The sequence below is a fragment of the Nomascus leucogenys genome, chromosome 14 (genome assembly GCF_006542625.1).
Source record: "Nomascus leucogenys isolate Asia chromosome 14, Asia_NLE_v1, whole genome shotgun sequence".
In the NCBI taxonomy this organism is placed as follows: Eukaryota; Metazoa; Chordata; class Mammalia; order Primates; family Hylobatidae; genus Nomascus; species Nomascus leucogenys.
Genome location: NC_044394.1, coordinates 35,284,502 through 35,310,247, shown reverse-complemented (window position 1 = coordinate 35,310,247; position 25,746 = coordinate 35,284,502). Strand labels below are relative to the sequence as shown.

General features: G+C 45.9%; 1 protein-coding gene across 3 annotated transcripts in view; it reads left to right on the top strand.

Annotated features, from left to right (window-relative positions):
- Window positions 1–25,746, top strand: part of TGFA (transforming growth factor alpha) — a 107,690-nt gene that overhangs the window by 26,294 nt on the left and 55,650 nt on the right. For all 3 annotated transcript variants that reach the window (XM_003262520.4, XM_012501117.2, XM_012501118.2), the window contains exon 2: window positions 12,438–12,491. In XM_003262520.4, coding sequence (XP_003262568.1) covers window positions 12,438–12,491 — 54 coding nt within the window. The remainder of the gene's footprint in view (window positions 1–12,437; window positions 12,492–25,746) is intronic.

Below are 25,746 nucleotides of genomic sequence, written 5' to 3'. Positions count from 1 at the left end.
AGTTTTGCCTTTTTCAGACTGTCATATAGTTAGAATCATACACTATACAGCCTTTTCAGACTGGCATCTTTCACGCAGTAATATGCATTTAAGCTTTCTCCATGTGACTTGATGGCTTATTTATTTTCATTGCTGTAAAATATCCCATTGTATGAATGTACCACAATTTGTTTATCCATTTACCTACTGAAGAACATTTTGGTTGCTTCCAAGTTTTCACAGTTATGATTAAAGCTACTATAAGCCTCTATATGCAGATTTTTCTTTGAAGATAAGTTTTCAACTAATTTGGGTAAATACCAAGGAGCACTATTGCTGGATTGTATAAGGGTATGTTTGATTTTGTAAGAAACTGAAAAACTGTCTTCTAAAGTGTCTGGACCACTTTATCAACTGGTTTTGACCCTGAACCACTTTCATTTAGATGAGTCTAATTTTTCCAGGAAAATACTTCAGAAATACACTAACTGTTAGCAACCTGAAACCCTTTTCTCACTGCACTCTTACATGGGACTTAAACGTGAAATGCCTCCACCTTCATTCTTCTTTCTGTAGTCTTCCTGCTGGTCTCTGTTCTTGCTAGAACTAAACCATCCTAGCAGAAAACTTCCTCTTTTCCCTCTCCCTCCTTTTTGCTTCTCATCACCGCCCTTTCCCCAACAAAAGTTAAAGGGGAAAATGGGCTAGGGCAGGGTTGGCAGGGGAGATCCCACTCCCATTTTCCGTAGAAAAGCTATTGCGTTTTCTCCGGGATTTTTGTTTTCCTTTAAAATGTTTTAAACTGACACTGCTAAAAGATACATGATGCTCTCTGCCCCACAGCTCTGGGGTTGGCATGCTTTGTTCCTTACTGGTTTGTCTCAAATCAGTAAATGGATTCTGCCCATACAACTAAGTGCATTTGGGGCATTAACTGAACAGCTTTGCTACACATGGCTGGTAAGAACATGTATTGACCTGAGGGAGATACATTAGGGGCCCTAAAATCTGGCACTGGACCAAAAGAAAGTCAAATGCATCACCCCCGTGTGTTTCTTCCCTCTTGGGGCTTCCGAGTCTCATTGGAACCCCACGACTATAAAACACCTGGAGTGGGTTTTGTGACTTGTCAGTCTTGTTACTTTGTAAATAGGCTTCATGTTGTGTAACCTGAATGCTTTGGGTTAATACAAAGAGACAGACAAGACAGGCACAGGTTGATGACCTGGAGAATAGAGGGAAGAGCTGACAGGAAAGAGAGCATTCCAGGTAAATGGGAGCAGGTTGGATCACCATGGTCCCTCTGTGACCATTTTCAAGGCTCTAATGAGTGGCCCTGTCTGCTCATGTGACTACCAGCTTGTTCCATTTCCCCTGAGTTTTGGGTACATCTGCCCATATACAGTTGGAAACTAAATGGCCTGCAGTTGAAAGGACTTTCTCTGTTGGGGCCTAGAATTTCTCAACAGAGTGCACTATCAATATCTTAAGCAAGACAAGGTTCTGTGCATTACAGAAATCAGAAACTTAGCATCCCTGGCCCCACCATTAAGTACCAGTAGTGCCCCCTAGTCCTTGTGACAGTCAGAAAGCACCTCCCACCACAGGTTCTCAGATGCTCCCTAAGGGGCATCTGCTACCAGTGGTAAGAACCCCTGGGCTAGCGGGTGGTCTGGTCGAGGTCTCCCAGTGAAAGGGAGTAAATCTGAGTACCACCCCGTCCACTCCTCCTCTTCAGCACCTGGAGCCTGCATTTGTTGCCCAGGCCTTTCTCCCCTACTAGCCTCTTCTCCCTCCTCCTGCCCCTTGCTTCTGGGGCCCAAGGAGGAGAACTTAGAGATTCTGCCAGTTTGCAGTGTGATGTGGGTTGAGAAATGTGGGGCTGCATGAAGTAAGTGTATTTACCCCTTAACTCTTGAAAACCTGTAGTTCTGGGGATTTGTTTCCTTCTTGATTGAACTTGCTTCTTAATCAGCCACCCTTATCAACTCAAGTGAGCACGCCTAAGGGGTATCCTGTGGCCAGCCCCCAAGGTGGACGGTGGGGATTAGCAATGGGACAGCATTGTCCCCTTCCCCCATCCCCTACTTCCAGGCTGATGCTGCATTGATCTGAGATTCTGCCAAGTCACACTGGTATTTGTGTTGGCCCAAACCCAAAGCCTCACAATGCCTTCTGCAGGGTGGTTCCGGGGTGTCCAGGGTGTCGTGCACCAGGGTGCAGGGATGAGTTTGTCATGACCAAGCTATTCACATGGAGGAAATGGGACAGAGTTCAAGGATTGCTTGTTTTTACCTCCTCCCTGCTCATACCCTACTTTCAAGCCACTTGTGTGAATGATGCCCCCACATGGCTTTGACTGAGCTGAGGGGATGGGCTTGGTTTGATTTCAGCCACCGAGAGTCTAACTTTGCTGGCCCAAGGTGCACACCAGCAGAACCACTGCTCACCTGGGCCCAGAGGATGGCAATCCTGAGACATCACAGGCCAGGGAAGTTGAGATGGGGCCAATGGGCCTCCACGGATAGGGAGGGACTTATAACATCCCCATGCATCCTTCCAGAGGTGATGTTTGGTTCCTGTACTTCTTGTCAGCCAGGTGCCCTCTGCTCATCTGGTTCACAATGCAAAGGGCCCGGGGCCCTGTGGATATAGCTATAGCATCTGCCACTTTATCCCCAGCTTTGTCCCTAGCCCACTGCTCCCATCCCCTTCTTCCTCCCTCCTGGACTCTGGGAAAATCAAGTGTCACCCTTTCCAGAGACACCTCGAAGCCTCACGTCACAGTGCCAGTCAGCTGGAACAGGTTTTCAGAGAGCCTCAGCTTGGCACGGCTTCTCTGCAACCTCAGAACTCGGCCCTGGTAGAGCCTGTTGGTGATTCAGCAGCTGGGGAACTCCAGCCAGCCCGAGAGGGCTCGGCGATACTCACCCTGTTGCCTTGCAATTCCAGGAATTTGGATGGGGGCCCTCAGCCAGCCAGTGCGTGAGCAGGCCTGGGGAAGAGGAAGGTTGACTCAGTACCCAGCCCCTGGTCTAAGTCTTTGATAAGGCTTTAACTCTTCAGAAGAGACAATTGCTTCCTCCTGGCACAAAAGGGTGTGGCATAGATCTGCACAGGTGGGAGCAAGCACAGGGCCTTCCTCACCTCTAGCCAGATGCGTGCTGCATCCTGGTTAACATTGGCTAAAGATGTTTTACCTATCTGCTATTTGCTTTGCTTTATGAGAGAGGGTTCTCTCGGACCACCAGATCAGTGGGCAGCCTTATTCTATAAGGCTTTGAAGTGGGTAACATGTTGGGGAGAATACAGGAAGATGTCTGTGTGGCAGTGTGAGTTGTTGCATCACAGTGGCCAGGCCTTAGAAACAAAAGTGTCTCAACAGGAAGCAACTGGCTCCTCCTCCAAGGGTCTCTGTGCCTTTTTTATTTAGTTGTTTATTTTTTGCATGCTTCTCCAGATGTCAGGAAAAGCATTTCACCTCCTTTTGCAGCTATGTTGCTTCTCTGTTAACATAGCTGCAATGGGCTATGTAACAACTATGTTACTTCTGCGGTGTCAGTTCTGGGCACTTGTTAATGGCATTAACTCTAAAGAGTTCAAAGCATTTTGCCAATACTCTCATTTATCTCTTGAAGTAGGCAAAGATAGTAACCAGCTCTCCTAAATCAGTAATGGTGGGAAACGAAGTCTGGGCTGAGAGAAGGAGGGACAGGACGTACTAGTCCATATGAGTGACCTGATCTTACACCCAGCCCAGTGCTGGTGGGTGTTAGGAGGTGCAGGCAGGGAGCTCTGCCTGCCAGAGTGGTCAGGGGGCATCGTGGAGGACTTGGGGATTGAGCTCGACCTGGAAGGCTGGTAGAAATGACGTCAGGCAGTAAGGAGGCTTTTCTAGGCAGAAGAGAAGGAGTTAGTGTTTGCAAGAGACCCGGACTAGGTAGAAACATTTGGGTGGAAGAAAGGGCTGTAATAGGGGGCATCAGAGATACAGGAACACCACTGAGTGTGTTTGCTTCTATCATCTATGGATTGTAAACTCCTTGTGGCAAGTCTTGCCTTTGCTTGAAGAGCCCTGGGATACAACGTTCACAACAAACGTTCACAATGAGCGTTCACTCCTCTGTCTTAGCCTCCTTGGGATATGGTCAGGCCTCTTTGGGGTCACTGGACAGAAGTCTTTGTGTTCTTCTAAAAGTTTCAGGAAAAGCCAACGAAATGAGTTAAGGGTAGGAAAATAAAATATTTCAGGGGTCATCTCATCGGGTGACCAAACAACACAGGATCAACTTGACAGGCCTCTTCAGCAGACTTAACTCCGGGCTTTGGATAAGGATGACAGTTCCTTCATTCCTCATGGATTTTTCAATATTGTGGTGGCACTATTTAATATTATTTAAATAGAAAAACACCGATTTAACTTACCACCCAACTGAACAATGGTTTAGCTATTTATACTGGAGTTCAATGGTTTTTGAGAATTGGAAGGATTCTTTCTCATAGGAAGGGACTTTGCATTCATCGCTCTCTGCCCAGCACCTAGAACAATGTCCGGCTAATGGTGCAGCAGGTGCTTAGTGAGCACTTGTTGAATGAACGAATGTCAGAATTCAAGTGCTCTGTGCGGCAAACCACCATGGCACACGTCTACCTAAGTTAACAAACCTGCACATCCTGCATGTGTACCCCTGAACTTAAAATAAAAGTTGGCTGTAATCCCAGCACTTTGGGAGGTCAAGGCAGGCGGATCACTTAAGGTTGGGAGTTCAAGACCAGCCTGGCCAACATGGTGAAACCTCGTCTCTACCAAAAATATAAAAAATTAGCTGGGTGTGATGGCACACACCTGTATCCCAGCTATTCAGGAGGCTGAGGCAGGAGAATTGCTTGAACCTGGGAGGTGGAGGTTGCAATGAGCTGAGATCATGCCACTGTACTCCAGCCTGGGCAACACAGTAAGACTCCATCACAAAAAAAATAAATAAAAAATAAAAGTTGGAAATAAAAATTCAAGTGCTCCCCAACTCCACTGAAATTAGAGTAAGAACCAAGGCCTAGAGCTGTAGCGGCAGGGATGTAGAATAGAAACAAAGGAATTCCGAGGATCTGCAGGTTTTCCCATTCCCCATCTGTACACCCCCAGTACTCACTACCCAGCATCTAGTCCAAGTCTTTGATAAGACTTTAACTCTGTTTTCAAGCTGGTGACCTCTTAGAGAAATTCAGTTCAACATAAATGTATTAAAATCCTATGTAGGTGCATTAGGCCAGGTGTAAGGATAGAGATGATTTAGCGACAGCTCCTGACCACACTAGAGAGGAGAGACAGGTAAGATGTAAAAACTTCTGAACTGCAAGGCAGAATAAAGTAAGGATTCCTCTGAGGAAGAAATGATTATTTCTGACATTTGAGCAAGGCTTTGAGAGGCCAATTTGATTCCCATGGGTAAAGGACGGGATATGCCGACTTGAGAGATCAGCATGATGTGAATGAAAACTGTCAGTAGGCTGGGTACGGTGGCTCACGCCTGTAGTCCCAGCACTTTGGGAGGCCAAGGCAGGTGAATCATGAGGTCAGGAGTTCAAGACCAGCCTGGCCAATATGGTGAAACCCCGTCTCTACTAAAACTACAAAAATTAGCCAGGCGTGGTGGCACGTGCCTGTAGTCCCAGCTACTCGGGAGGCGGAGGCAGAAGAATCACTTGAACCCGGGAGGCAGAGGTTGCAGTGAGCCAAGATCGTGCCACTGCACTCCAGCCTAGGAGACAGAGTGAGACTCAAAAAAAAAAAAACAAAAACAAAAACTATCAATAGTAGCAGCTACCATTTGTTGCATGTTTATTGTGTGTCACTCAATATACCACATTTTTCTCATGTGTCCCTCATTTAATCTCTAAACAACCCTGTGCAAGAGTTGGATATCTTTATCTGCTTTTACAGTGAAGGAAACTGAGGCTCAGGCAGCTAAACTAAAGTCAGCAGCCATAAGAAGTTGGGTGAGGATCCTAGTAGCATGAACCCAAGGCACCAAGCTGGGAGTGCCAATTTTTGTGCAGGGAAAAGGGGCAGTGCTGGGCAGCTGGGGTCAGAGGACCTGACAGGAGGGAATGGGTGGAGTTTAGGTGGAAACGGGGTCTAGGATCAGGTTATGCATGCTAAATCTCCACTCAGGACTTGGGGCTGGGTTCTGTTTCTGCGCTGGGTTCTGTGAGTGGAGAGCTTAGAGGAAAGGAGTGATTTCATTCATCAAGGTCAGTGGTAGGAGCAAAGATTTTTTTTTTAAGCTGTTGGCAAGAAAACCAGTCTAACAACTATTTTGATAGCACAGGGAGAGATGATAGGGCCTGAATTGGGGCAGTAACAGCAGGGATGCAGGGGGATGGATAGGTTGGACGGTGTGGAAGCTGGGTGTGTAGGAGGGCTGGGTGAAGGAGAGGGAGGGGCTGACAGTGACTGCCTAGTTATCAGTCCCGCCCAGAACCAAGGAAGAGGTGGAAGACATGAGTTTAATTTTGAACACATGATCTGGGGTACAGGCCTTGTGGAGAGTCGTGGAGGTTGGAGATAGTGTTTGGGCATGGAAGCAGGGGAAGCATCTATGGGAATATAGCGTCAGTCCAGTGCCTTGGTGGGCTATAGTGATAACTTCAACAGCCTACACTTGTCTGCCTTTGTTGAAGTATGGAGGATTCCATTTTTCTCGGGTAGTTGCTGTCCCATGTGACTTGAACATTTTAAGGGAAAGTCAAAGGTCTCAGATTTCTCTTTTTTGACTTAATTTGCTCACAGTAGGTAGGTGCTCAATAAATATTTGATTAGTTAACATAAGTAAATAACAATTATTTTTTTTTGGAGTGGGAGTCTCACTCTGTCACCCAGGCTGGAGTGCAGTGGCACAATCTTGGCTTACTGCAACCTCCGCCTCCCAGGTTCAAACAATTCTGCCTCTGCCTCCCAAGTAGCTGGTGTTACAGATGCCCACCACCACACCCGGCTGATTTTTGTATTTTTAGTATTTTAGTATTTTTAGTAGAGTCCAGGTTCCACCATGTTGACTATTTAAACCCTCAAAAGGTGTAAAAGGCATGCTATTTCAAGATCAGTCCATGGAACATCAGTAGCCTGCAGCTGAGCGACCCCGGGGCCTCAAGTAAAACCCTTTGTTGAAGTTCCCTTAGTGACTTCCAAAGGGAGGAGGGTCATGACCACCTCCTCGTCATCCTGAACTTCCTGGAAGTTATGATGAAACAGGATCAACATGAAGCACCATCAAGTGCTGTGTTCAGTGGGTGCTCATGGTGACTTATGGACCTCATGTACTCTATTTCATTTTGTTTCACTTAATCCTTGCAAGTCCCATGAAGAGCTGTTATCCTTGTTTTATGGATGAGCACACCAAGCCTCAGCAAGGGTACATAACAGAGCCAAGGTCTCACAGTGAAGGAGTGGCAGAGCCAGGATTTGCACCCAGGCTCCTTTCTGCTGTGCCGTGACAGGCTAGAAAGTGGTAGGGGGTTGTGGTGCAGGCACCCGTCTGCCCATCTCTCTTGCCTCCCTGATCCTGAAGGTTCATTCTGAATACTTTGTTTTTTGCTATTGTCAGATATGTTTAGATGGATATGGAAAATTCCTATGAGCTTTCAGGTAATGCTGGATCATTTCCTGTGATGTCATAATCATGAAGTATTTCCCGAGATTTATCAAGTTGGAACTTGCTGCTGTTCAATGGAGATGCCACATGGCTGCTTTTGGCCTTAATATCCTAATGAGTTTGTGGATAGTCCATGGTACGCTCATCCTACCAGCCTTGCTTGTAGTCCTTCTCTGCAGGGCCTTCCCTTTTTCCTTCTTAATCAGTTCTTACCCTGAAGCCAGCATCCTCACCTGGCTGTCAACCTCTTAGATTTAAAAATATTGATGAAATCATACAATTTAGTGATTTTTGCTACACAGTTAAAATCCTGCCATGCTTGCAAATAAAATTTAAATGCTGAGATATAATTCATAAGGGAAGATGCCATGAGCCTATACTGACTGGTCCTGGGTTCTCTGTGGCCCATTTCTTTATATATTTGTGCCCACATGGGAGCCTTTGCAGACCTCTCCCTGAGCAGCGGGATTCCCACCGTCTACGTACCACTAACTACTTCCTGTTCCTTAGGACCTGCCAGATCTAAGAACGGTAGGGGACGAAGGGGGAAACCTGCTGCCCTCTGAATACCCACACTCCCTTTTGCCCTGCCCTCTAGCACAATTCCTATCCTCCCACCCTGAGCGTGTTCTTCATCCAAAGGCCTTTCCTCACCACCTCTTCTGAATCCAGAGCATCCTTCATCCAAAAGGACCTGCTGCAGCCTCTTCATCCTCCTGCATCCCCACGAAAACAAAAACTCACCTTTCGCCCCTTCATGCAGGAAGTCTGGCTTAGAGGATCCCAAACAGGTGAAAGGTAGAACTCTTGATATTCTACAGGGAGCAACTGATCCATGCAGTGGAGTACATAGGGGCCTGAAAGCAAACACCAGCCCCAGCAGAGGCCAGAGCAGGACATGGTCCACTCTGCTGAGGTGGTCAGGGGCCAGAGGATGCTCCTCCCAGCTCCAGGCACTATAGCTGAGTGTCCACAGAAGAGGTGGTCTCCAGGTCAATGGGTGGTTGAGGATGAAGGGTGTCCGACGCTGAAGGCACAGCCTGGGTATCTGTGCAGAATTGCTAGTCCCGTGCCTGAGTGAGGGGTTGGAGTGGGGGTGTCCTGCTCTGGGGCCCAGGGAAGAGGGGTGTCCAGCCTCTCTCAAGAGCATTTCCTATTGACACATCAGCACATAGGTTTCGGGATGGCTCCACTTCTGGGGACTCATCAGCTAAATCGGTGAGCCTCCTTTTGACCTTGTTTCTGTTGGGAACATTTACCTGAGTGCCAAACAGCTGAACTATAAGCATGGCAACACTTGTCCTTCCTAACTGCAGACCAGGTTCCCACTCTATTTTGGGGGACACAGAATCAGCCTTTCATAAGGGTTTTCTTCCGTTGCATGTGGTTTTCCCCTTGATACCACCCCCTTCTTTTCTTTTTTCTTTTTGAAGTCCACAGTCTTGGGATTCCCCTCTTTGGAGCTATTTAAACAGAAATAGGATGCCAGCAGGAGTGGCCTAGAAGGGATTCCTAGAAGCCTTCCTGTCCCGAGGGCCTGCGGCAGGCAAGGGCCAGCTTTGAAACTTAGGCAGGAGGAGCCTGTGGCTGTGGGCCACAAGGCCTGTGCACTGCGTGTCTCCCTGAGCCACTGCATGTGGCTGCGGTGCCTGTGGCTGTCCTCTCCCCATCCTTCCTTTGTTTGGAATGACCCTTGGAGCCTGCCAAGGCCACATGTTTCTGGAAGGCCCTCACACAGCCTGGCTTTCTAAGCACAGTCGTGTGGCCAGAGGGCCAGGCAGCTAGTGAGCCTGGGTGCTCATACCTTTGCCCCTCATTAGACCTTGTTCATGGCAGGGATATTGGAGGCAGTGGGAGAATCCCTAAGAGGCAATGCATGGCTCTCAGGGAGAGAGGGATCAAGGCTCAGCCACTGGGCCTACAGAGTCTGTTGTTTGGACTCACTTGGGGTTTGTGACTGCTGAATACATACCTGTGTCACAATTGGCCATGGTCAGAAGGACTGTGGGGTGGTCTGGTAATTAGACACTGTCTTGTGCATGGGAGTTGCAGACACTTGAGTTTGAATGTGGCTGCAGGAGCTTGGGCAAATTTCTTAACCTCTCTAAGCCTCAGTTTCTTCATCTCTATGACTGGGCATTTCTACCGGCTGGACCAGAAGGTTGGGAGGCACCTATGTCATGAGTTGTTATGAGGACTAAGTGAGAGAACACATGCAGAACCTTAGCACTGGGCCTGGGACTAGGTCATGCCCAAAAAGTGGTGCACATCCACCTGCAAAGTGAGAGACCTGAGCCCTGTCCTCCTGCTCCAGGGTCCTCTTAGGCTCACCACGTAATGAAGACAAAGCAGAGGCCTTGCCGCTCATCACAAGGCTTCAGCTGATGCTGGGCATGGATCAAGATTGCAGAGTGAAGCCCAGAGCACCAAGAAGTTGTTTTCCGCAGGAATGTGAGGGTATAGAAAGGACCTATTCTTCTTGTGTTGCTCAAATTATGAGTAAAAAGCCAGTGTCTTTCATCTGTGGAACATCGTGGTTTTGCAAACTTTAATTCATTCCCAAAACACCTGTGTGAGTTTAGCAGCTGCGAGCTCACAGGTGAGGAACAGAAGGTGAAGTAATTTGCCCCAAGGCTGGGGAGCGGGCCCCCATTGCACACCCTCATCTTCCTGGAGCAGTGGTGCTCATCAGTGCCTTGTCCTGGATTCAGCTGTACAGTGTTTGCTTTCTTGTCTGGGTTTTGCTTAAGCCGAGGCCAACACGGAGCCCAGGAACCATGCTGACTGGATTCGCCCTGACCGACAGGATAGGGAGCAGGAACAGGGCATGAAGATAATTCTTTAGTTCAGGGGCAGTTTGTGACAGGCAAGTCATGCTTCCCCTCAGAGTATGCAAAGCATCCCTGGTGTCATCCTTGGACACTATTATGAGCCACTGGCTGACTTTAGCCAAGGGTGGTTTGTGGCAGTGCCAGCGAAGTCAGAACATGACTGTTCCCCAGCTTCAAGTGGGCAACCGCTGACTTTTCCCGGCTTGGATGGGGATGCCTTGTTTTAACACTGGTGTGTGGGTGACAGAGGGGCCCTGGGAGCCGTGCTTCCAAAATTAGCATCAATTGGACAGCAAGAAAGAATTGCACAGAGAAGACATGCATGATTTTACTGATTTTCTCTCCTTGTCCCCCTGCCCTGCCTCCAACTCCAGCCCAAACATCTGGCTTAGGATTCTGCCAAAGTCTTTGGGAGGTCCATGCCAGACCTCCAGTAAAAGCAATCTGAAGTTCTTATGTTTCTCATTTCAGAGGTTGAAAGGAATGTCGGGAGCATGATTGCTTTATCTATTCCAAGTGCGTTTTGTTCTTTGAGAGTCAGGACTTCTGTGTCTACACCCTAAGTGAAAAGGGGCAAGGAACCCTCACAGCCTGCAGAGTAGGGGGCTGCATCGATCCTGTAACAGAACTTTGCTTGTTTCCTGTGCTAACTTGATTCATCTGCCTTCTGGGCTAAACTGTCAGAGGCCCCGCCCCTCGGCACAGCAACTGTGGCATCTTTTTGCATTTCAGTTTTGGGAAGTCATTCTAATGTGGCTCGTGCTGATTGCATAACACAGAAGAGGTTCCTTCTTCATTGGAAGGTTGCTACTGTTTCCAGAAACCTCGAGTACTGTAATCTGAAGGCACATAAATGTCATCTGTTGGCAGGGCTGGCTTTATGAGCATGCGACCTGTATAGGTCACACAGGACCCCATGCTCACAAGGGCCCTGAGCTTGAGGTTTAACACTCTGCAGTTGCAGTCTTAAAAATCTTGTAGTTTTATCTTTAAATTTGTGTCTTGTAGGTGAAGTCCAGTGGGACAATACAGTATGCACTGGGGGCTTAGAGGCTTGGTTCCCATGGTCCTGCTTATTGCTATCTCCCCGCCTCCCCTAGGTTTTCTTGCTCCTGCCATGCTCTATCCTTGGTGGGGCCTGGGGTTAAGTACATGGCATCTCAGGGTATGGCATGGCAGCAGCTGTCCCCATTCTGGACTGGCAGCTCCATGGCATCTTCAGTGGGCAACCAAAGAGGGGTGAGCTGCTTGACTCCCCCTGATCCAGGTACCTAGTACATCCTGGCAGGGAGGAGGCAATATCCTTAAGGGGTCACCTATCCATCTTGGGTTGGGACAGCCAGTTCCTGGGAATAAGAGATACCTGACTAGACCTCTCAACCCCCAGCTGGGTCACAGCACATTGGCCCAGCTGCCAGCTGGAAGGAAACCCCAGAGGCAGTGGGTCCTTTGCTCTCTTACACACTCTGTCCCTGGAGTGCACCTGTGAGAGGCTACACTCAACCTGTGGGTATCCTCATACCCAAAGGACAGCAATGACATAAATAGCAAACAAACATGATGACATGAACAGGGTGAAGGTACTTAATGTCACTGAAATGTACAATTAAAATGGTTGAAATGGTAAATTTTATGTTATGTATATTTTCCCACCGTAAAAAAAATATATATTTATAAGGTGTTAAGAAAAAACAAAAGCCAAAACCACCCTGACAGATGGAGAGAGAGACTGGGAAGAAGCGGAAGGCTCTGGATTTCAGTGCTTTTCATGGGCATTTTCTTCTTACTTTTTCAACAAGGGGTCCCATGTGCTCATTTGCACTGATATCCACAAATTATGTACCCAAGCCTGTCTACCAGCCACTCTGTAAAACTACCGAGCATTTGCCTGTCAAAGGGCCTGCCCTCTAAGCGTCTGAGGACATCATTTGCCAAGCAGACTCTGACCTTTTCCCTCTTCTCCTCCACCCAACAGGTATTGTGTTGGCCGCGTGCCAGGCCTTGGAGAACAGCACGTCCCCGCTGAGCGGTGAGTGCAGCTGCCATGGGTGTGTGGATGGTGTGTGGGAAGGGAGCGGGCCTGCTGCTGTGTGGAACCTCAAGAGCTCCCTCCCTGGCCTCCTGCCCACCGAGCACACGCCTGTCCCGGAGTCCTCTCTGCCCCCTCCTCAGGGGCGAGGTGGCGCTCGCTGGAAGGTCTTAACTGCAAGCCCAAGGGGGGCTGTTCCTGGCCCCCTCAGGGGCCTCCCGTCCGTGTCTCTCTTCAGCTGTTCAGACAATTCCTGTGGGCAAATGTGCCAAAACAGGGCCTGCAGGACCCCAGAGCTTGGGGCCAGCTATGTTTTCCCCACTCTCCCAATAGTACACCTGAAGTAGAACCCAGATTTCTGAACCCCCATTTGTGACCTTTGTTTAGTTATTTTCTGGTTTACGTTTTAATAGTTGTAGTAAAAAAAAAAAATTGGTATTTTTTAAATTATTATTTTAAAGATCCTAAATCAAAATAGTGGAGAGCTTGGGACATGTAGGAGGCAAACCACCGGTGGTCACAGCACTGCAGGGGAGCAACCTTTGTTTGATTTGCATGTTGCTTTTGCCCTTTCTCCATGTGTGTTAATATTTTTATACGATTAGTCCTGGTGAGGAAACAATGTAGATTCCTGCTTTTTAAGCTCAAATGTTGGGGCTGTGCATTGTTCCATGTTGCTGGAAAGTCTTGAAATCTCTTCTCTTAAAATGTCACACTGTCCCATTAAAGTGAACATGTGTGATTTAATGAAACATTTCCCATTGGATATTTACGGTCCCTCTAGTTTCTTAAGTTATGATGCTATCTTTTCATGCCTAGAAGCTTTTTCCTTCTTTTGGATTCTTTCCTCAGAACGTGTCTCCGGAAACAGGAATAAATACAGATTTATGACCCTTGGTACAAACTGCCAGATAGCTTTCCGAGTGAATGGTGCTGATTTTTCTCAGCAGTGTGTTAGTGCACCAGTTCCACAACTCCCTGGTTAGCATAGAGTGTGTTTCAGTAACTTCTGCTCCCATCTGTTACTGCACTAGCCTCCTGCTGTGTCTCCATAGTTATTTCAGAGAGGTTCCGGTTGGGGTGGGGGCGGGTTTCTTACCTATTCATAAATTCTGTAGCCAACCACACTGTGTCCCTGGTACCTTGCTCTTCTCCTCCTTCAGGCCTTTCCCTCCAAACCCACTGGAGGCGACACTGCCAGTCCCACTGGGTACCACTGCTACTGCAGCCCCACCAGCCCCCCTTGCTACTGTTATCCTTGATGCACTTGGACCCTTAAGGTGCCTAAGCCACTTGGTGGTCCATGATGACACAGAAGAAAATGCCTCTCCCACTCTGTGTCGTGCTTTGTTGGGGCTGGAAGTAGAAGGGTGTGAGTGTGTCCACCCCAAAACAGTGCATCTGGAGTCCAGGGTCTACTTGGGTTTCCATAAAGCAGTACTTTCACTTTTTAATTACCTCCCATCCACAGAGGACTCAGATGTGAACATATAGGGAGGAAAAAGAGGATAGCTTAGTAACTCCACCATGCCGTTCTCAGAATTGCCCCAACCCCCTTTCTAGAATGCACTTGCCCCAAGCTTCACCTTCTGCCCCTCCTACAGATAGACCTGTGGTGACCTGCCCAAACACTAGAAAGTACTGATACTCTAGCAACACTTACACACTGGGTATCATTTGAGAGAACCTGGACACTGGGCCAGTTGGGCCAATTGGACACTCATTTTGATACTTATCACTATTATCTCCAGGCATCTCCATGGGCTGAGAAGCCTCCTGTGTTTTCTTCACCCTCCCTGCTCTCTTCTAAGCCAAACTGGGTGGAACTGAGGTATAAAGGCCTTGAGATTAAGCCAGAAGGGGGAGATGGAGTCCTGTGCCCAGGCCTCTATCCCTAGTTTCCCAGCTCTGTGGTGAAGCCTTCCTCCCGATCCTCCTGATTCACACTCTAAAGAAGGTCAAGAGTCATGTTCTCTACTGAGTCAGGTGACAAGTTGCAATGATGGCAAGTGCTGACACTGCCATGCATAGAGAAGGGGGTCCTCTTGGTTATTTGACCCCCTCCTCCAAGTCTCCATCCATTCAGACAGACAAGAAAAGGGATGTCGCCCTTGAGCCTGTTCTCCAGGAGCCTGGCATAACTCCTGCCTAGGCCTTTTGGGGTTCCCCAGGCCCTGCTGAGCAGATGTGGGCAGACCTGATAAATTTTTCCAGAAGGGGACTATTCTTTTTGCAGTCGTGAACAACCTCTGTTCCATCTTTTCTTCCTGAACTTTCTGTGAGAACATCTCTTAGGTTTACTTCCCCTCATTGTGACATGTGATCAGAAAACAGCAGTTGAACCCCTGCTATGTTGCATATTACCCTATTACCAGCTCGGTGCCACTCTGGGGCCTGAGGTGGTCTGTGAGAGCAGAGGCAGTGCCACACCTTCTAAAGTCCAGAGAGCCTCAAGCCCCCCGGGTTGGCTGGCAGTCTGCAGAGGAGGGAGGTGGCTGCCCGTCTGCCCTCTCTGTTGCTCTCTGTTTGATGGGTCACTGAGCTACAAAACTTGCACCCCAGGGCCTTAGAGATTTAATGAAATTACTCTTTCCAGAGTTATTTACTCTTGGCCCTGCCCCATGAGACCCAGACATGAATCCAGAGAGGGCTGGGCCAGGAGAAAAGTCCAAGTGGTGATGACCGTGTTACAGTCACACCTCCAAAGGCTGGGGCTTTATGACTAGATCAGGCTTGTGCTTAACTTTCTTTCCTTTAGGGTGTCCTTCCTGTCCCCTAGAGGACTGCTCAGGCCCTGGTAGGCCTTCCCACCCCATCCCACCCACTCTCTCATCACCGCACAGGGCTGAAATCCTGTGGTGGGCACAGCTCAAACTGGGGACTAACTCCCACCAGCCACACTCACTGCCTGTCATTGTAGCAAGTGTGTGTGTGTGTGTGTGTGTGTGTGTGTGTACTCATGGCTAATAAGTAAAACTCTCTGTTAACATTGTATTAGAGAAATCTTCATCCACAGAAGAAGAAATAGTGAAATCAGTTCCTGTATACACATCACCCAGCTTTGACAATTAGCATCATTCTGTCATTTTTCTTTGATCTATTCTCCTTATCTTTCTAATTTTTCCCTTTGCTGGGGTATTTTAAAGCAAATCCCACTTCACTCATAACACTTCAACACGTATACCTAACAGATAAAGGCTTTTAAAACATCACCGCAATTCCATTACTGCACCAGCAAAGGCAATGATGATTCCTTTTTGTTAGATCTTCAGATATGGAAGGTAGATGATGCTGTATTTAATTTTGTGCTACTTCGTTTTAATTTGTGTTTACTTTCATGTTTTTGTATCTTGAGTTCTACTTATAATTCTTTTCAGGTGAACACTGTTTTCATAAAATGTATTCATGTCTCTGCTGGGTGACTTTCACATCTGAGTGCCCCTAACTCCCAATGTTCTGGATGCTGGTGGGCTCCTTTACTCAATCCCAGAATCAATCCAGAAACAAACCATCCAGAAAAATATAAATGGTGTGAAACCATCCCCACCAGTTAGGTGTGAAAATGGGTAATTTTAGAACAAAAGCTGTAAGGACTTTACCCATGATGTAAATTTGCAGGCCTTCTCACTGTAAGAGTTGATGGGAATGAGAAATAATAATGGATGCAAGATAGGTTTTGATACATTCCTGAGTGACAGCACTAGAGCACAGGGCAACAGGAGTACTCAGGGTGAAGCCGTCACACTTTAATGGAACATTGTGGAGAGAAAATTGCAAACTCCATGTGCTAATCAAAGGTGTCAAATGGGCTCAAAAGAGCATGGGGCTTATCTCATGTGGCCTTCTTGTGCATTTTTTTCTTTTATTTTTAGAAATGAGATCTTGCTACGTTGCCCAGGCTGGTCTCAAATTCCTGGGCTCCAGCAGTCCTCCCACTTTGTCCTCCCAAAGTGCTGGGATTACAAGCATGAGTCACCACGCCTGGCCTTTCTTGTGCATTTTGGGAAAAAAAAAAGTTCCATGTTCTTATTGCTTGACCATTGCTCTTGGCCTTTCTTCTTGACATTTCATTGGTTTCTTCCTGTCTTCCTTTCTCTTAGATACCCAAATATAGAGGGCATCGTAGGAAACTGGCATTGTCATTAGTAAACGCTTCTCAGACAATTTGAGTGGGACAGCAGAGGGATGTGGTGCCTGAGGCTGGAGGTGAGAGATCATGGGTTTTGGGCCATTTGGTCTCAGTTTTTTCTGAGTTTTCTGAGGGTTTTTTTGAGTTTTTTTGTCCAGTCGCTGGGCAAGTTAGTTTTCTGGTTCCTGTTTGGATTCGTTTCCTCATCTATTGCACTTGAATCAGAAGTGGCCTGTGAGATTTTTCACATGACCACACACTGATGGATTGGCAGAGATGCCTTGGAGAGCCAGGGTGGGGAGGGTTATAAGGCTGACTGCAGATTTTTAGGAAGTACTGCACTGATCCATTGGTGATGCCAATTGTCATAGGCCCAAGGTAGGGAAGTGGCAGTGTCACTGACACGTATTTGATTTTCTTGGAAATAGATGCTTTTTTACATTCAGGTTCAAAGATTCTAGTTGCTGGAACTATACAAAGGAGCAGGCTTTCTCTGCCTTGCCCTCAAAGAGCCTCTCATGCAGGTGAGAAAAGACAGCATGGGAACCCGTGGGGGAGTGTGTCACGATGATACGGGCAACCTTGGCTAACTGCTTAATGCATGATTTAGAAAATAGTTGCCATGGGAGTGAAATCAACAGCATGGTTGGGGACAGAGTATTTCTATCAGGTTGGTTGTCAATTTGTAAAGCATGCAGAGAAACATTAGCTGGAGGCAGGACAAGGGTGGCAGCACCTATAGCTTAGAACACCTGTCACACCCTCTCCAGGAAGGAATTATGACCTATCTTCAAAAGACACTTTTAAATGCCCCTTAAGAGGGACAGAATGCACCCTGGTTAAGAAGTCGTTTGGTGGCTACTTGCTTAACCCTGAGAAATGTTGCACAGTTCCCAGGCTGCCCATCTGGTTCTCATATTTTCATGAGACTCACGCTAATGACCAAGGGGGTGTGGTGAGGGCATTACTCAGGCACCCGGGAGCCAGCCTCCAGGCTTCCATCTGCTATCTGCCTTGCATGAGCTGGGTACTCAGGGCGGCACTTTAAACCTCTGAACTTCTGCTCCTTCCTCTGGCCTGTGTCTAGGGACACCCACCTAGAATCAAGGCATGGTTGAAGGCTTGCTTAATTTAGTGTCTGGGAGACTTCTCAGAGGTGAAGATGAAAGAACATGGAAATTTACAGTGCGATTATTCATGGGGAATGTCACCATTGTCAGCTGGCTTAGGGAGATGGTGATCAGATTTCAGCAGTGACCCTGGCCTTAAATATGTTTAGGTGGCAAGTTTGAGCTGGGGGTGCGCAGAGGGAAGGCAGATGAGATTATAGGGAAAAGCCTTTGAAGGCTTTACTTGTTTGGAAAACAGGTAGAACGTGTGTCAGCTAGCAAGCGAGTGATCTGGTTATTGCTCATCTCGCCTAACAAAAGCTTTTCAGAACTGCAAACTGCTTCCCCGTTCCATTGTCTAGAGTTTTCCCACGTGGAGCTGAAGTCCTTCTAAAATTAGAAGGCTCATGTGTTCTACCCAGGTACTACATGGCTCACCTGCTCCAAATATGTATCTATAACACAAGACACTTGGTATGTCTTAGTTTGGGGATAAAACCACATACACCCATTTGTGCTTACTTTAAAGAATGCTTAGAAGAGCATTAGGAGGGAATGAGGGATTCTTCCTTTCCTCTCCAAGATTTATCCTTGTCGTCCACATTCTCATTTCACCTTCTACTTTTTTTGCAAAGGAAATTGTGCTGGGTCAGTGCTTTTTGAGCAAAGGCTGCTCAGGGTAGTAGACAGAACACAGGATATGCAATCCAGAATCGTAATTCTGACTCACTGGCTGCAGCACCTTAACAGAGCTCTTAAATCTTCTTGAACCTCAGTTCTGTCGTCAGTAAAATGAAGGAGTGGAATGAAGTCAATGTCTTTTCAAACTGAGTTGCAGAATCACTTTACGGGTCATAACCAACATTTTTTTCCTCTTTTTTATTTATTTATTTATTTAATTAATTTTTTTATTTTTTTTAATTTTTTTATTATACTTTAAGTTTTAGGGTACATGTGCACAACGTGCAGGTTAGTTACATATGTATACATGTGCCATGTTGGTGTGTTGCACCCATCAACTCATCATTTAACATTAGGTATATCTCCTAATGCTATCCCTCCCCCCTCCCCCCACCCCACAACAGGCCCCAGTGTGTGATGTCAGGAAGGGGAACATAACCAACATTTTTAAAAGTGGAATTGAATAGTTGAGAATAGAGAATTTCAGAGTGCATTACATGGAGGAAGGACAGGTACCGTTTCATGACTCTTGGTTTAGTTATTAATAGATTCATATATTGGCATTCTGCATCACTTTACTTGCATGAATTACACCCATATCACTTCTTCTATAATTTCCAGGTTTGATTTATTCATAAATAAGAGCTTAAGACACTTGCAGAGTAAGTGCCATAAATCTTTCTAGACCTATAACATTCCCCCCTTCACCTCCCTAGTTTTTTGTCTTGAGATGTAGTTTTGCTCTTGTCACCCAGGCTAGCATGCAACGGCGCAATCTTGGCTCACTGCAACCTCCGCTTCCCAGGTTCAAGTGATTCTCCTGCCTCAGCCTCCCCAGTAGCTGGGATTACAGGCACCAGCCACCACGCCCAGCTAATTTTTGTATTTTTAGTGGAGACACGATTTCGCCATGTAGGCCAGGCTGGTCTCGAACTCCTGACCTCAAATGATCCACCCACCTCAGCGTCCCGAAGTGCTGGGTTTACAGGCGTGGGCCTCCATGCCCGGCCCTCCTAGTCTTTTATAGTTGTCTTATCCACCCCTAACTTAACAGCAGTTCATCTTCATTTTTCCAAAACTCTCTACTTACAGAAACAACAGCTCTTTTTTTATGCACAGGTATTTCATTAATTTACATAATATGTAATTAAGTTACATAAGTACAATAATGAGTACAGCTGACATAAACAGGTTTGGCAACAAATGCAAATGGCCTCTTGGTAAATATATAGCCTAACTGTTGAGAACAGAAATAGGTTGATAAACTAGAGTAGCCACCTGAGCTTTTGCATGCTGAGGGCATTTGTCTAGATGCTTTAGCAAAGAAATGGAGAGTATGGGGTTGGGTAAATCAGGGCCCTTGTTTAAGTAGAACTCAGTTAATAGAGCATCTACCATCTTCAAAAGAGGCAAGGCAAATGACAAAACTAATGGATATGAATATGGACATAACCTCCTGAGGAATAGCTTAACATTAATAGCGAACTGAATTCCTTAGTATTAGTAAGTGAAAACTTAAAAATTGTATATGCCCTGTGACCCAACTGTCGTACTTAGGGATCTGTTTTACAGAACAATCAGATGTTAGGTTATTATCCAATAGAGTGAAAAGTAGCCAATGTCAACAAGAGGAAAATAGTTATGGAACAGGTAGACAGATAGGCTATTATATAGCCCTTTAAAATCATGTTGATGAGGAATGTTTAAAGATTGATCTATACATAGAAAAAGTAGTATATAAAATCAGATGATGTAACTCGAACTGATCAACTATACACACAGATGCAAAAATACAGGGCATATAGTGTTCACGTTAATGATCTCTGGTTAATGAGACTATATGTGAATTTCATTTGCATTGTGCTTTCCTGTTTTTCCAGTGTCTAGAAAGAAGAGGCACTGGCCGCCCTGCAGGTCTGTTGGCCAGTGTGCACTGAGTGCAGGCTACCTTGGCCTTGCAGTCCAGTGACTGCAGCTGTCTCCGAGGCTCAGGCAGTATGGCTGTTTCTAGAGCATGGGGAAACAGTGGCGCCTTGCATGAGGGACACCCATTTTTGTAGCTTGGCTCCCAGGCCTCACTCCCCTGCACAGCAGCCCTCACAGGACCTTTGCTGTCTGGATGAGTAGTCCCCAACATTTGCCACTTTGCCTCAGAAATCTGGGAATGTTCATCCAAACTCCTTCAGTGCCCGTGACTCCTAAATATTGACCCACTTTGCAGAAATTTCAAGTACTTAACACTTCTAGGTTTCAACAGAGAGGTTGGACCTTTCTGGGCATTCAGGTCTATGGTCAGTCTCTCAAATGTGAAGACTCTGAAACCAGACAGTCCAAGTTCAAATTCCACCTCTGCCACTTACTAGCTGTGAGACCTTGGGCAAGATACTTAACCTCTCTGTGCCTGGCTTCCTTGCCTGTAGAATGGGGATAATAATAGTACCTATCATAGGGTTGATGTGACAATTAAGAGTTGGCTATAAAGCACTTGCAACTGTTTGTATACACGGCAGCTACTCTAAGTGTCAGCTGCTGCTGCTGCTATTACTGCCCTTACTATCATTGCTGGTGACGCATATAGTGTGAAACAAAGCTGTATCTTTATGGTTACTTTTTGCCATCTGGAGTTAAGTCCTATGGTAGTGGTCTTACATTTCAGTGTGCATAACAGTCATCCTGCTGGCTCTGTTGAAATGCAGATTCCTAGGCCCTTACAGCATGCGATCCAGAAATCTGCATTTTTAGTCATCAACCATATTTTGTTAGAGTTGGATAGGAAGATGAGACTGAATGTACTGTCCTTGTAGGCTGAGATGCTCTCACCAGAAGGTGACAGCACTTCTCCATCCCCCAAGTTCTTGCTTTACCTCAGCCGGACAGTGCTGGTCACTGGGAGTCTGTGAAATGTGTGTGACCCAGGACTGACTTTCTAGTATTCACCCAGGACTTTGGTAAAGAAAAGTCAAAAACCTCAGAACTTGGGCCACCTCAAACCTCAAACGTCTTCTTTCTCATTGGCCTTACTGTGATGAAATGATGAACACAGCGGCTTTCTGGTAAAACATCGGTTCTGTTTTCTGGCTGTGCAAGCCCAAACTCCTGGCTTCTGAGTTCGGAGATTGACCTGGAGCATCTGGTTATTTACTGATGAAGAGACCTGCAGCTATTTTAATCCAGTGAGACTCAGATGTCCCCGTAAGCAGGCTCTCCCACTGTTTGCTTTATGGATTTGTTCAGAATCTCCCTTCCTTGTTTCCTGTCTTGAAAGTTACAGCCCAATTACCTTATCAGAATGTGTAATGGAAAGTGATTTCACACATCTGGCCATTTTATCACCAGGTTGCATTGACTAAAATGTTTCTTAAATACCAAAACAGAGGAGAAAATGGATTAGATGAAGTAGAATGGAGGGCCTCAGTTCTATTCACAGTGTAGCCTGGGACTCAAAAGGAGAAAGTTTTTTTTTTCCTTCCTAGTTGTCACTTAGCAGCTTCAGGAGGAATCCCTCTTTTAGGGTCTTTTTTCATTTTGACTTTTGGGGGCTTGGATTTAATGAACATCTCTCCCTGCCTTGCACAGTAGGTCCAGAAAAGTCTCTTTAAGATCTTGAAAGTGAAACCTGTCGGTATTGCTATGAAATCTGCCACAAATGAATCTTCCTGGTGCTCTTAGATATGAAAAATAGAAATACAATTAATCACCTAACAGTCCACGGGAGCCTTTATGAAACTCAGTTTCTAGCAGGCTTTCTACCTGATATCCTGTTAAATAAACAGCCCAGCACAGTGAAAGGCTCTAGAAACCTAGATGCACACCTGACCAAATGATAACCAGATTGCAGTTGCCATTGTGGGCAATTTCCCAAGGATTCAGCCCTTGATCAGTGCTTCCCAGCTTTTTTCAGAATAAAGATCCATTTTTAACATCAAAACTGTGTGAGACCCCACAGAGAGTAGTTGTGCCTTTACTATTAACCTAAATTATATTAAATGAATTAATAAACATAATGGTCAAAAGCTGCTATGAGAACTCAGTGACACTTTAAAGTGAATTTGTATTTTATCAATCACAATAGAATTTACATAATAATATGAACTAACACTTACAGAGTACTCCCTATATGCTGGGTGCTGCTCCACTTAGCTTTATTTATTTCTACAACTCTAATAAGAAGGTACTACTATTAGCTCCATTTTACAGTTGACAAAATTGAGGCACAGAGAAGTTTAGTAACTTGCCCAAGGTCACCTAGTTAGAAAGTGGCAGAGCTGGGATTTAAACCCAGGTAACTGGATGCAGAATTCTAAGCACTTCACCACTATGCTTCAAAAACATACACGTACACAGATACGCATCCATCTCACTCAGACCACAGATGTTATTTGAGGGGAGATTTACAAACACTTTGCATTAAATAACTGTGTGACTCTCTTTCTTCCCCTTCTCCAAGATAGATTGGAAACCACTTTCTTGGGTTTTTAACCCTTCGTTTCATTAAAATTTAGACATACAGCTTAAAGCCAGGTATGTGTGTGTATAATTATATGTGTGAATGTGCACATGTATACATATATACCAATGCACATGTGAGTATATGCATGTATGTATATATAAGCTTTCATTTTTATCTTATCACAAAACTATGGAATCTTTTCTGTGTGTGTGTGTGTGTATGTGTGTGTGTGTATGTATGTATATATATATTTGTTTTGTTTTGTTTTTGGTTTTGATACAGAGTCTCGCTCTGTTGCCCAGGCTGGAGTGCAGTGACGCTATCTCAGCTCACTGCAACTTCCGCCTCCTGGGCTCAAGTAATCCTCCCAACTCAGCCTCCCAAGTAGCTGGGACTACAGGCACATGCCACCACACAGGATAATTTTTGTGTTTTTTGTAGAGGTGAGTTTTTGCCATGTTGCCCAGGCTCATCTCAAACTCCTGAGCTCAAGTGATCCACCCGCCTCGGCCTCCCAGTGTTGGGATTACAGGCATGAGTCCCCATGCCCAGCCTGTACACATTTTCTTCCACTCAACAAACACTGACTTGTTTCCTGTGATGGACTTTGTTCTGTGGTGTCTAGGTTCTTATTATTGTAAATGTTTTTGCACAAATCTGGTCACAAATAGATGTTTCCTAAAAGAGTCTTTTCGTGAATTGACTGAAGATGACTGTGTCAGTAGGCTTATGAAGCACGGGGGATTGAACCTGTCAGACTCCAAAATCACAAAGTCAGTGGGGATGAAAACGCAGTCTTCCCTCTCCTTAGCTTGATTCTGTGCACAGAGCTCGCGATCTGCTAGCCACCTTGGGTGTACATCCAAGGATGGGGCCTCTAGGTCAGAGAAATACATCTCATTAACATGTGAGGAAATCATGCCTTTTTATTATTTAAATTTGGCTTGATGAAAAGTTGCCTAAAAATAAAAACTGTAAGTATTTGATAGCATAGTGGTTAAAGTCAGGAGCCAGATGACCTAGATTTAAATCTTAACTGTGACCTTAGGCAAGTTTCTTAGCCACTCTGTGCCTCCGTCCCCCATCTGTAACGTGGAGATAACAGCAGAACCTACCCCACAGGGTCTCCATGAGAAAGAAATGAGAGAATATTCGTAAAGCACTTAGAACAGGGCCAGGCTTACATAGGACACAGGTAAGTCCTATGTAAGTATTTGTTATAATTCTTTTCATTTAGATTTACAAAGACAGAAAGCAATAACATTCAAGTAAGAAATGGCATCTGAAATACCAAGATGGCCTGAGCCAGTTGATGGCAGAGACATGATTTGAGCTTAAAGTCATAAGGGCCATGACAGGATCAATCGCATAACTCAACACTAAGGAGTTATTTTCGACACTTAAAGAACAGATCAGCTGGGTGTGGTGGCTCACGCCTGTAATCCCAGCACTTTGGGAGGCCAAGGTGGCAGATCACTTGAGGTCAGGAGTTCAAGACCAGCCTGGCCAACATGGTAAAATCCCATCTTAGCCAGGCATGGTGGCTCGCACCTGTAATCCCAGCTACTCGGGAGGCTGAGGCATGAGAACCACTTGAACCTGGGAAGTGAAGGTTGCAGTGAGCCTAGATCATGCCACTGCACTCCAGCCTGGGCAACCAAGTGAGTCTCCATCTCAAAAACAAAAACAAAAACAAACAAAAACAGATCAAAGGAAGCCACACTTTGGCTGTTGGGAAGTGGGGTCATGGAACCCGCTATTCCTGTAGATGCCAAAACACTGAGCTTTACTTTTAGAATTACGGCACCCAAAGCAGAGAAAACACACCCCCTCGGTGGTTTGCTTTACTTATGGGAGACGTGGAATGCTTTGCACTATATTCCAGCAACAAGATTCAGGAGGAACATCGAGAAATTGGAGGGAACCACCAGGGCTGCTGTGTGGAAAGGCTGAAGGCCAGAGAAGCAGAGGCACAGGAGGGCAGAAGAAGAAGGTGAAGGAAGGTTTCAGCTCCCTGCAAGTGCCCAGCACCTGCTACACAAGCACAGAAGTGAAAACAGCAGGACATTTGCTTGAGGAAGTCGAGTTCTCACTTGCTGGCTCGCTCCACAGAAGCCCTTTTCACACTGTTCTTTAAAATACAAACAGGTTGCTCTCCTTTGGTGTGAAAGGTTCAGGGAGCGCTGATGATCACAGGTGGAGACTACTCATAGCACTTTATGTGGGAAAAGTTAGTGCCTAATTTCCCTTTTGATGTTAATACCGTAAGAATCGAAGTGAGAGTACAAGTTAGAAATGTATAAAGATGGAAAATAATTAGCTCATTAAATGGAGAGTATACCTAATTGGGGAACTAGAGCTATTTGAGATTAAATTCTTTACCATCTGGGGGACAATGTGGAAGAAAATCATACCTGCTCAAAAAAAGAAAAAGAGAGTTCTTCGGTACCCTAGAGAAAGAGGGTATTATTATACTGAAGGGCTCTTTGGCCCAGTTTAAGTTGACTTTCTCTCTTCCTTGTTTAAGCATTTTTGTGAGTGAGCAGGAGGGCTTACTGCAGAGGGCTGTACTGGGCATCAGAGATGAACCAAGGACAGTCATTGCCCCTGGGTTCTTCTCAGTGGTGAAGGTGACAAATAGAACTGCAAACCATTGCCTGAATTAAATGACTGTCTGCCAGACTTATGAACAAAATGGTGTTAGGAAGGATGCAGGCTGTCCTCTCTTGAGGGCACTGAAGAAGTTTCCCTGGAGGAGAAAAAAAAACATTTGCAAGCAAAGAGCACTTTAAAAATTTTTTTCTTTAAAATTTTTTTGACCAAAAAATGTATGTGGTGTGCATGTTCCAATATATGTATACATTAGGGAATAGCTAAATCAAGCTA